The sequence below is a fragment of the Pogoniulus pusillus genome, chromosome 36 (genome assembly GCF_015220805.1).
Source record: "Pogoniulus pusillus isolate bPogPus1 chromosome 36, bPogPus1.pri, whole genome shotgun sequence".
NCBI classification, from domain to species: Eukaryota; Metazoa; Chordata; class Aves; order Piciformes; family Lybiidae; genus Pogoniulus; species Pogoniulus pusillus.
In genome coordinates this window covers 4,155,985-4,168,142 of record NC_087299.1, presented here as the reverse complement: position 1 = coordinate 4,168,142, position 12,158 = coordinate 4,155,985, and the positions used below count along the sequence as shown (strand labels likewise).

General features: G+C 45.5%; 2 protein-coding genes across 4 annotated transcripts in view; one reads left to right on the top strand and one right to left on the bottom strand.

Annotated features, from left to right (window-relative positions):
• PER3 (period circadian regulator 3) overlaps positions 1 to 6,855 on the top strand; it is a 28,301-nt gene extending 21,446 nt beyond the window's left edge. For all 3 annotated transcript variants that reach the window (XM_064172039.1, XM_064172042.1, XM_064172040.1), the window contains one exon: positions 2,481 to 6,855. In XM_064172039.1, the coding sequence (XP_064028109.1) occupies positions 2,481 to 2,582 (102 nt within the window). In that variant the 3' untranslated portion in view covers positions 2,583 to 6,855. The remainder of the gene's footprint in view (positions 1 to 2,480) is intronic.
• Positions 6,856 to 7,341: 486 nt separating this feature from the next.
• UTS2 (urotensin 2) lies at positions 7,342 to 12,158 on the bottom strand. The gene is made up of 4 exons (XM_064172043.1): positions 12,012 to 12,158; positions 9,307 to 9,408; positions 8,507 to 8,550; positions 7,342 to 7,548 (listed from the first exon to the last, which is right to left on the bottom strand). Exons 1-4 carry the CDS (start codon positions 12,112 to 12,114, stop codon positions 7,432 to 7,434), a joined length of 366 nt encoding a protein of 121 aa, XP_064028113.1. The 5' UTR covers positions 12,115 to 12,158; the 3' UTR covers positions 7,342 to 7,431.

Sequence of the window (12,158 nt, the reverse complement as noted above, 5' to 3'; positions counted from 1 at the left end):
ACTAAACCATGGCACTAAAAGTGCCCCAGCCAGGCTTTGCTTCAACACCTCCAGGCATGGCAACTCCACCACCTCCCTGGGCAGCTCATTCCAATGCCAATCACTCTCTCTGACAACAATTTCCTAACAACATCCAGCCTAGACCTCCCCTGGCACAACTTAATGCTGTGTCCCCTTGTTCTGCTGCTGCTTGCCTGGCAGCAGAGCCCAACCCCACCTGGCTACAGCCTCCCTGCAGGGAGCTGCAGGCAGCAATGAGCTCTGCCCTGAGCCTCCTCTTCTTCAGGCTGCACACCCCCAGCTCCCTCAGCCTCTCCTCACAGGACTGTGCTCCAGGCCCCTCTCCAGCCTTGCTGCCCTTCTCTGGACACCTTCCAGCACCTCAACATCTCTCTTGAACTGAGGAGTCCAGAGCTGGACACAGCACTCAAGGTGTGGCCTGAGCACTGCTGAGCACAGGGGCACATAAACCTCCCTTGTCCTGCTGCCCACACTGCTCCTGATCCAGGCCAGGATGCATCCAGCACAAGAGTAGTTGGGCTTTTGTAGGGGGGTTCATTCTGTAAGAATTTTGGTATCTTATGCCAGATTATTTTATCTGGAGTAACTCCTGGGCATGCATACAAATCTGAAGTCAATTTTCGTAGTATTTGTTAGAGAGTGTCCTAAGCAGCTTAACATGCTCTCAGGTGCTATGGAGAAAAAAAAAGATGATGACATGAGTCCTAGAAAGATCTAGAGCCCCAGTGATGAGTTGTACAAGAACATCAAGGCAGACTGGGCTGTGTTTTTGTACTCATGCAGCACTGCATGCTGTATGTGCTCAGAATTTCAGGTCTGGCATTCTAAGCTCTGGTGCTTAGAGCAGAAAAATGGAGACATCTATGTCATTAGCTCTGAAACAAATCAAGAAAATTAGTCTTTGTTTTTCTAGTACCTTGGACATTAAACTGTTAGAGTGAGGCCAGAGGAGGGCCACAAAGATGCTCAGAGGGATGGAGCAGCTCTGCTTTGAGGACAGGCTACAAGAGTTGGGGCTCTGCAGCCTGGAGAAGAGAAGCCTTTGAGGAGACCTTATAGTGGCTTTCCAGTATTTGAAAGAGCTACAGGAAGGCTGGGGAGAGACTGTTGACAAGGTATTGTCATGACAGGATGAGGGGTAATGGGTTTAAACTGGCAGAGGGGAGATGCAAACTGGATGTTAGGAAAGGGTTCTTTGCAGTGAGGGTGGTGAGACACTGGCACAGGTTGCCCAGGGAGGTTGTGGAGCACAGAAGCACAGAATATGACCTTTGATCACATTGGGTGCTTCTGTGCTCCACAATCTCCCTGGAGGTGTTCAGGCCCAGGTTGGATGAGGCCTTGAGCAACCTGTTCTAGTGGGAGGTGTCCCTGCCTAAGGCAACGTGTTGGAACTGGATGATCTTTGAGGTCTCTTCCAACCTAAACCATTCTATGAACTGTATGATAAAATTCTTGTGTGTCTTATGGTGGTTAAGTTGCTGTGCTTGATCCAGATAGCAGAATTATGTCCAGTGGTCTTGCAGAGAATTCTGTTCAATGCTTACATCTCTGATGTCATCAAAAGATTTGCTATGCAAATAATTATGTTTGATATCTAAGGTAACAGCTAAAACTGATCCTAACCACTAAGTCATGCTTCTATTACAGCTTTTCATTTTGCAAATGCAGCCAGGCTTGAGACAGTGGAAAGAGATGCAGGAGTTCTAATTTGGTGCTTTATTTCTGTACCAGGAATGAAACAGAGAAATCTGATCTATCAGTACACTCAGATGTTTCAGTTTTGTGGGTTTTTTGGTTGGTATTGCTGCTCTTCAATCTGCAGTCCTAATCCTTAATGGGTAGCCTGTTTATAGCACTGGGAAGTGTATTCAAGGAATCCACGTGCTTTTTTATCAGAAAGAACCATAGAATCAGTCAGGGTTGGAAGGGACCACAAGGAGCAGCCAGTTCCTTGCCATGCCCAGGGACACCCTACCCTAGATCAGGCTGCCCACAGCCTCATCCAGCCTGGCCTTAAACACCTCCAGTGATGGGGCCTCAACCACCTCCCTCGGCAACCCATTCCAGGCTCTCACCCCTCTCATGCTCAACAACTTCCTCCTCACCTCCACTCTGAATCTCCCCACCTCCAGCTTTGCTCCATTCCCCCCAGTCCTGTCACTCCCTGACAGCCTCAAAAGTCCCTCCCCAGATTTTTTTTGGCCCCACTCAGATACTGGAAGCCAAACCTGTGCTCTGCTAACCAAGGAATTCATTGCTGAGATGATGCATTGGAGGTGCAGATTAGCTGCTTCTGCAAGTAAGACACCTGAATAATCTCTTCTTTTGGAGGGATTTCAGCCCATTGAGGAGGGATTTCAAGAGACTTCACCAGATCATGCTGTCAGGATTGACTCTCTGAAATACATTCATGATAAGGAGAATTTCATTTGCTATGTTCTTGTTCCTTTTTAAAGGGCTGTGTGACCTGTGACATCAGGGAAGCAAGGTGTGAGGCTGCAGTGGCTGATGACAATGTGAAAAACAAAGGGAAATCACTTCCGCTCCTGCAAGAGTGAAGACAGCAGCACTTGTGTCAGTAAACCTGCTTGGTGCAATTCCCATCTGCTTTTCCTCTGGCTCTGCTACATACCAGCAATGAAATCTGTCTGGCTGTCTCTTCCCAAAATGAGCAGTCACACATGAAACCAGATCTTCCTCCATTACCCCTTCACTCCTGGCCTGACTTTGGAGACAGTCTTTTACTGGGAAGCTGTTTCCCTTTGTGACCTCACAGAGTGGGTTGTGTTTCTAACTTTTGGTTGCAAACGAAATGCAGAGGTGTTTGGGGCTTGGTTTGTTTGTTTGAACCTCACAAATAAGAGTCTGGAAAGATGCACTAATTAAGAACCTGAAGTGATGCACCTAAGAGGTACAGCACATTTGCTCCCCAAGTAAGGTGGAATGTGCCGGAATCAGCATTGAAACTAAGCTACAGCAAAGTGTTACTCATTTTCGTTTGTTCAGTATTTAAAGGTCTAAACTGAAGATCCTGATACTATGAGGCTCTAAGATCATTGTAGCTGGTTCAAGAATCCAGTAGGGGTTTTAATGAGCAGCTGAAAACTGGCCAGGTTACTCTGCATCAAAATGCCTTCTACCAGCTTGTGCCCATCTGAAAAGTAAACTGAAGTGAAAAGCAGAACAACCACTCCCCGTGTGTGTTGTGGTGAGTGTTTTGGAACCCAAGTGGCTTAGAGCTTTTGCTTTTGAAGCTATGTTTCTGGAGATAGATGGTTAAAGTGAATTGAGGCTAGCTGGTTTGCAAATCTGCTAGAGATGAAATGAGAAAAGGCAATCCAAAACCAGAAGTAACAATTCAGGAGCTATTTCCTTATGCAGGATCTGCTTTTTAGTAATACACACAGGAATACTTCTCTATCCTGGCTCTGTACTGCAGTCATTAGTGCAAGTAGCTGTGTACAATCTTTGATCTCATGTTGCTGGCGCTCTGGAAAGCAGATTTGTCTCTTAATTTTCTTCTTGTTATATTGAAGTACTTAGGGAAGTCTAATCCAGCCATAGGAAATGGAAGCACATTTTAAGCGGTTTGTTTCCCTGATTTTTTGTTTCTGTTGTGGTGATGCCAAAGCCAAAAAGAGATTGAGCTTCGTTTATTCTGTTTTCTTGAAGCATCACATGTTGTGCAGTCAGACTTGAACATCAAAGCACCTATTTATTATTTCCTTACCATTGTTAACTTCCTCTACAAGTTTTAACTTCTTTATAATGAAATCTCTGGCTACTGAAATCCATGCGCGGAAAAATGAGCTTGTGCAAAGCATGAGTTTGTCCTTAACTGCTTTCAGTACGGAAAAAGGACTTGTTGTGTTAATGCTTCCAGCTTAAAGCTGAATGTCTCCTAAAGTGCTCTTCAAACAGGACACAATTCACTAAGACCTAGCAAATTTTGTCTTATCTCCCCTTGGTTTATCAAAAGCTTGATGTAATCAGGTTTTCCTTGTGCTGTTAATCACCGTAGCCTTCTCAGCAAAGCGTTTTAAGAATGTAATAGGTTACTCGCTCCTTCCTTCAGTGACACTCTTCTTTTTCTGCTGTGAAAGGTTTTCAGTTCTTCAGTTCCCTTCTCAAGTAGGCTTCAAGTTGAGTAAGTTAAAAACACTGTGGTCTGTGGATCATTGAAGGAAAACTCTCTTTATCTAAAGGGGTTTTTGTTACTTTGAAAAAGCAATTCATTGTCGGTCTTTGTCACTAAAGCTTCTATCGAGCAAAACGATTCCTGTGGAGGAACAGATTTTCAAGGCTAGTTTGCCCCAGGCAGTGTTTGGATTTCTTTACAGTGTGCTCAACCTCTCTGTCCATACCTTTTTGCTTTCTCTTCATTCTTTCTCTTCTATATTTGTCATTCAGTTTGTTTCAGCTTTAACTTGGTTTTTCTTGTGTTGCAGAGGACCACACATTCTGAGTACTTTCTGTGTCCAAATGTTAAACACTTTGCAAGATGAGAGGCTTGGCTGGGTCTTTACAAATAGCAAGTTCTCTACTCAAGTAGGAAAACGTGGGCGATCCTTTGTACCTTTCCTAGGCTTTGTCCAGCCCTTTCCCCATACAGCATTCTGCTTTATGACCACACTGAGCTAAAACATGTACTAAGTTGCTTTCTCTATAGGTTCTCTTCTTAATTAGGAAGCTTCTTAAATAACTTAACAGTCAAATTAGACTGATGCACTTAGAATACACTCTAGTCAGCTGTGCTTAAGTTACAATGCCTGCTTTAATGTATTCCGAGGCTTAGTGAGATAGATTGATTTGAGTGCTCCAGGTTAAGGACGACTGTCTCCTTCAAAATAGTTCAAAGCCAGAAGCAAAGTTTAGATCATTAACTCTTTTGCTGTACATTATTTCCAGTGTTTATTCCCTGAATATAAAAATGAGATGGCCTGGGATGGCTCAGGAAGCATACATGTCATCTGCTTTATGAGACAGTAGGACCTGGCTTAGGGGAATGGCAGTGACATAGTGCTTGAATAGTGCTCTTCATCCGTAGGTGTGGAAACAAGAGCAGGAGGACTGTCATTGAACCAGCTGTATAAAAGAGGCAGAGGCAAAAAAATGGCACAGATGCATGCCCCTAGTTCATACCAAGAGTATAATTTGGGGATCTTTACTCACTGTATCCTGTGCTGTCTTTGCTGCAGGTATTAAGATCCTGTCCTGTACATAGAAACTTGATCCTATTAAATCGTTTCTTGTTTGGAGATCTTATACCACCTATTGCTATGAATCTGTGACCAGGAGGGTCCTATAGCAACGGAAGTCCTAAGCAGTTGCTGTGGTGCTGCCAACACCACACCCTGTGACTGTCTGTAATGAAGGTGCATGTGAATGGGAGTGGGAATGCAAAGTTTGTGATCTGAGCTCAATCTCAGGTGCAAGAGTCTTTGTCTGGGGCTGCACTGAGGTGCAGAAGAAATTGTGACGTGGGAGAAGAGCGCAAGAGGAATGAAGAGGTGAACTGGTGCCGTGTGTGATGATGAAAGGTGATTTGCCCAAACCCATAAACGATTTTGGCTGCAAAACAGAGTTAGGACAAAAAAAAAAGCATCCCAGGCTACTTTTTCATGCAGTAGAAGCACAATCAGCTGCCTTAGCAAACCTTTTGGGTTGGACCTCGTTCCCATAAGTTTTCTGGAACCGGTAGGTTTTTCTGCAGCTTGCACTTGTGTCATGGTCTTTGCTGGAGTAGTCAAAGTGAGATCCAGTTCTGATCTGAAAGACCAGGAGAGTAAATCCTGCAGCCAGATTTGCACGTGCTGCTTTTGCTCCTGTAACTTTTGCTTCGCCTGGCATGACTCAAACGTCGCAGGCAGTTTAGAGCTGCTTGGAAGGTCACTTTTTAGGTGATCAAAGGGAGAATGTGGAAGTACATCAGTGATACTACCCCCTGTGGGGGCTTCAGCAGGTTGGAAACCTTTGGTGGATTTCCCTGGCATTTTTTTTTGTTGTCTTTGTTGTATTCACGAATAGAGAGTTATGTTTTTAAGAGATTGATGTGCAGATCTTTTCCTGGCATTGCTGTGAGCAGGAGGGACCCTGATGTGACTTTGCAGTGTGATAACATTTTTCTCTGAGTGAGCAACATCTTGGTAAGTTTACCTTCCACTGAGTAGTTTTGAATCACAATCAAATTGGGGTTTTTACATCAGCTATTAGGAATATTTTATTGACATAATACTTAGCTGTGCTTGGATTTACAGGTTGTGATTTTAACTGTACACTTGAAAGGAGCTTATGGTTTTATAAATAAAACTACAAAATACACTGCAAAGACCTCTGGGGGTTGTGTTCCCTTCTGTTGGTAACTGTTAGAAAGCAGACTGCTCTCCCTCTGATTGTGCACTTCAAGTCATAGAGTCATAGGCTCATTAAAGTTGGAAAGGACCTTCAAGATCATCACCTCCAAGTGTAACCAAACTTCCCTGAGTGCCAAACTGGGTCGTGAAGCACCACATCTCTTAGCACTTATCTGGAGAAGGCTTCAAGGGGACCTTATAGTGGCCTTCCAGTATCCGAAGGGAACCTACAGGAAGGCTGGGAGAAGGTCTTGTAATGACAGGACAAGGGGTAATGAGTTTAAACTGGCAGAGGGGAGATGCAAACTGTGAGATGCTGGCACAGGTTGCCCAGAGAGGTTGTGGCTGCTCCCTCCCTGGAGGTGTTCAAGGCCAGGTTGGATGAGGCCTTGAGCAACCTCTTCCAGTGGGAGGTGTCCCTGCCTATGGCAGAGGGTTGGAACTGGATGATCCTTGAGGTCCTTTCCAATCTAAACCATTCTGTGAGTCTGAGTGTTCTGTGAGTGCTGGCTCAGCAGCATCAGGGAATACAGCAATAACCTTTGTTTCTTGGAACCTTGATCTGTGTCAAGTGACCAGGTGACAAAGGACAGAGTCCTCTTGCCTCTGCATTTAGGGGTTGGATGAGGCCTTGAGCAACCTGTTCTACTGGGAGGCATCCCTGCCTATGGCAAGGGGTTGGAACTGGATAAGCTTCGAGGTCCCTTCCAACCTAAACCATTCTATGATATAGTTGAGGCATTGCTCTTCAGGGGGGCGTGTAATGGGGACACCATGGGACTCTTGTTTCTCCTGGCCAAGTTCTCTTAATGCTGCTTATTTACCATTTTCTTCCCAATGCTTTCTTCCTGTTGTGCTGATGTCTAAAGAAAATATTACACTGCTCACATCATTGCAAAACATCAAGAGTTTATTCATTTCCAAGTCGTGTTGAGTCTAAAGTTAGGAGCTGTCTTCATCTCTCTTCAGTCTCATCTTAAGCAAATTTCTATACATGTTTGCAGACATCTGTTTAAATTATGCACCCAAAGTCAGGCAGAGTTTCTTCTCCTCTTTACACACAATACTTCCAGAAGCACTCAGAAAGGTTCCCACGCTTCTTGTACTGTTTCCTGTCCTTGGTCAAGAAGCGTCCCAGCAAAGCCACTTGAGGGTGATTTTCATAGAGAGCCTGAAGTCAAACAGCATTAGAGAGGTTACTGCTGGGTGCTAAATGTTCCCAGGAGTGAGCATGCTGTGCACTGCACCAGCTGCTCACCCAGCCCTGGGGTTTGACTGGGGGAAGGAGGAGTGGGTGCCCAGTGTGCCCTCTGATTTAGATGATACACTAAAGCTACTCCTTGTCTTTTGCCTTTAGCTCAGCAGTCAAGTGCTGGAGAAGAGGAGGCTCAGGGGTGACTTTATTGCTGTCTACAACTACCTGAGGGGTGGTTGTGGCCAGGAGGAGGTTGCTCTCTTCTCTCAGGTGGCCAGCACCAGAACAAGAGGACACAGCCTCAAGCTACACCAGGGGAAATTTAGGCTGGAGGTGAGGAGAAAGTTCTTCCCTGAGAGAGTCATTGGACACTGGAATGGGCTGCCCGGGGAGGTGGTGGAGTCGCCGTCCCTGGGGCTATTCAAGGCAAGGTTGGACGTGGCACTTGGTGCCATGGTCTGGCCTTGAGCCCTGTGGTAAAGGGTTGGACTTGATGATCTGTGAGGTCTCTTCCAACCCTGATGATACTGTGATACTGTGAAGTGAACAGGGATTATGGTCTCCTTTTACTTCATGGCTCACAACAAATCTGATCACTCTGTGTAGCCTTGTAGTGTGTGTGTGGGAAAGTTACACACAGCTAATGCTGGCCAATGTACTGGCCTGGTCTGGTGATGCTGGAAACTGGTGTCTCAGACAGCTGCTTTTCTGTGGGGCAAAAGCAGAGTGTTTCAGAATGAAATGCCCTGGATTACTTGCACTTTTTCTAACCCTTCTAACCATATCTGCTAACTGATTCCAGCTTCAGCAACACTGGCATACTTTATGCTGTTTATGATGTCTATGCAGCTTAAATGATGTCTCAGTACCAATACTGCAGAGTTTGAAAGAAGGACTCTTCTCTTGTTTCAGAGACAGGTGGTCATTTACTTACCTCTTTTATATTTTCCCTTGGGCTGTAGCTGCTGGGACTGAGACCTGGTAAAGAGAAGACATAATGAAATGTTTTACCATTTAGAAGCTGTGAACCTACACAAGTCATTCTTGTGTCCCATAATGCTGTAGCCAGCAGAAGTCTTGAGCTGGAGTGTTTAGGGTCCTAGACAGAAAACCTTTTTGCACATCAAGTTCTTGCAGTACAGCTCCAGAAGGACCTGGGACTCTGCAGATGCATAGAACCATAGAATCAGTCAAGGTTGGAAGGGACCACAAGGATCATCCAGTTCCAGCCCCGCTGCCATGCCCAGGGACACCCTACCCTACATCAGGCTGGCCAGAGCCTCATCCAGCCTGGCCTTAAACACCTCCAGGGACAGAGCCTCAACCACCTCCCTGGGCAGCCCATTCCAGGGTTGATGCAAGCTGTGCCATCCTCTTCAGCAGGCACCTGTCGTGTCTGTTGCACCCCTGGGCTATCTGCTGCTATTGATCCTGCTCTGTCTGCAAGGATTGATGTGTCCTAAGAGACTGTGATATTGTGTTTACTCTCTTCTCCTCGGCCAGTCTTTGAGTCCAGTTCTGTGGAGGTTTTGCTGAACTAATTTGGAGACCTGTCCAGCAAGCATCAAGCTGCAAGTATGGCTGCTCAGCAGGTTTCCCCAAGCTCCCAGTAAACTAAATGACAGTTATCTGTTGTATTTCAGTCAATAGCCAGGAGTGGGGGCACAATGCCTGCAGAAGGCAGGCAGGAGAACCACACGCAGGCTCCTGTAAACTGCTGTGGTAAATCCTCACCTGCTTTGTTGTCTTCAGTCAGAGTATCCAAGAGCTCTGGCAAAAACTGAAGCAAGGAAGTGCTTCCTAGGCTGCCCAGCTTCAATCTCGAATCTTCATCAGCTGCAAGCAGAAGATAACAGAAGCAGGCACACAGTAAGTCTTTTGCCCTGGATCCTTGTTTCACTCTACCTCTTGGCCCCACCTGTTGAAGATGCTCATTGCATTGTCTGTTCTCATTCAGTGAATCATGGTAGAGGAGAGTTGGAGTAGTTGTGGGGTTCTTTCCCTTTCAAAGCTGTGAGAAAAACACCTTCCTGAGGACAATCTCAGCTCTCCTTAAGACAGGTTTCTTGAGCAATAGCAGTCCTCCCATTGCACCCTAATCCTTCTGGTACTCAGCTGTAGAAACCCCAGACTTGTATATATATATTTCAATTACTATTATTTAGTCCATTTTTTTCTCAGCTATGTCATACAGTGGAGCTTTCCTAGGCATCAGGAAAAAGCTCCCTGTTCAAGGCCTGTTAATCTGCTCTGGTTCCCCACTGTTAAATACAATAAAATGAGGGGAAGGATAGGAGTGAGTGTAGAAAATCTTAGAGCTCACTTTGGCAGCTGTGCTTCTCAGTGCCTTTCAGTCAGCTCTCTCTGTGTATCTGCACAGATATCAACACTTGATGTCTGAAACAACAGGCTGCTGATACCTTTGCATGTGCATAGGGTATTCAGAATTCTGTGCCCCAAGGCAGGTGGCCCAACAGGAGCCCCTAGAAATGTTCTGCTTGAGGCAGAGTAAGACTTCTGTAGTCTGAGCAGTGAATTTCATCTTTGCTGACATATATCAGACATTTAAAATTGTGGGCAACAAGAGGATGCTGTTCTCAAACTCCAGTTCTTTAGATGAATAAGTTTGTAGTTGCCCTTTTAGATGATTCTGTGGAGCTTTAGTTGTTGTTACCTGCAAGGATGGATGAGAATGCACAGCTCCTCCATAGGGAATACAAAAATTAACTGCTGAAAAGAGTCCTCCAGGATTTCAATGATTTGGACTGAGATCAAGAGCTCAAAGACCCTGGATGTCCACTTTGTTAGTGTGTTCATGGAACAGAAGGACAACTGCAAAAGACAGTAGGGATTAGGGGAGTGGAGGGCATGTCTTATGAGGAGAGGCTGAGAGACTTGGGACTTTTTAGTCTGGAAAAGAGAAGACTTAGAGGGGATTTGATAAATGTTTATAAGTATCTGAGGGCTGGCCAGGAGGGGAGGAACAGGCTCTGCTCACTGCTCCCTGGGATAGGACAAGGAGCAACGTGTCTAAGTTGCAGCAGGAGGTTCCAGCTCAACACAAGGGGGAACTTCCTTACACAGCACAGGCTGCCCAGAGAGGTTGTGGAGTCTCCTTCCCTGGAGCTTTCCAAGGCCTGTCTGGATGTGTTCCTCTGTGATCTGTGTTAGATTTTATTGTCCTGCTCTGGCAGGGGGCTTGGAATTGATGATCTCCTTGGGTGCCTTCCAACCCCTAACATCTTGTGAGCCTGTGATTTCAGTGTAAGACTGAGTAGGAATATTGCAACTTCCCTGTGCTGTGCAGAGACAATTCCTGTCTCCAGCCTTTGTACTGTTTTGTAATTCAGATACTTTGAGATCTTAAAAAAAAAAAGGCAACAAACAAAACAATCTTACTTCATCCAGAGTTCTACTTCTGCCTTACCCAGCCTGGAGACTTTATATTAGCAAGGCAGATTTAATAATCCTAATGGATGCCTTCAAACAAATGCAGTAATTGTTAGAGCCAGATTGGTCACCCTGCGATGTGATAGATCTGAGTCATGGTTTCCTGTTGAATGCAGCTTATATAGTGGAAGGCTTGAGAAGATGCTGGCATACAGAGTCCAAGATCCTCAAAGCAAGCTAGGGCTTTACTTGATAGCTGTAAACCAGCAGACCAGCTGCTGCACCTGCAAAGCAGGTAAGAACAGTCACTTCTTAACACTCAGGTTTAGGCAGTAAATTTGGGGTTGATTTGCCAGTTTTATCAGAAATACTTCCAGCCCAGGGCAGGTCTGGTGACAGGAACTTTCCAGACTCTGTTGTGCATTTTTACTGAGCCATTTCAGTCTTAAGAGTATAATTTCAAACTTGGAGAACAGCTTTTTCAGGCAAGGATTTATTCCTCCACTGAACTGGACGGAATCCGCATTGCTGCAATTACTCTTTACTGTGCTCAGTACATCATTGTTGTTGCAGAGTAAGACAGAGTTGCTTATTCTTGATCTAAGCAGGACTGCATTGTTCTTTGCAGTAGGTTTCCTCCTTTTTAAATACATCTTTAGTTAAACATAGCTAATCTTAAAGTGTAACAGGAGGAGAGACCATACAGCCATGATTCTTTAAACTATCCAATGCCTCCTAATTCTGCTCCAAAGACACACACCAACTGCCAGCTCACAGTCAGTAAGGGCACTGCCTGTGCTCTCACTGGGGGCTGAGCAGAGAGCATAGAAGGCTGAGATTCCTGTTTCCTGGATCTCAAGGCAGCAGGAAGAAATATTTAGGGTACTGAACCTCCCTAGAACCCACTGGTGGCATCACTTGCACTGCCAACCTTCTGGAGATATTCCTACCTTTCTCCACCAAGGCCCCTCAGAAAGAGCACCTGCTTCTCTTGGGCTTTTACTGCTCCAGCCCCTGCTTTCTGACCATTAAAAGAAAAGGTCTCTTACCTGAGAGTTGATAAGACATCTCACTGGCATTGATGATGGGGACAGAGGAGAGAGGAGAGGAGAAGCTGATAATGACGAGGCAGCAAAGCACCAGCTTATGCATCGTTGCCGTGTTGACTCTGCTTCGCCTACCCCCTGTAACTCAGA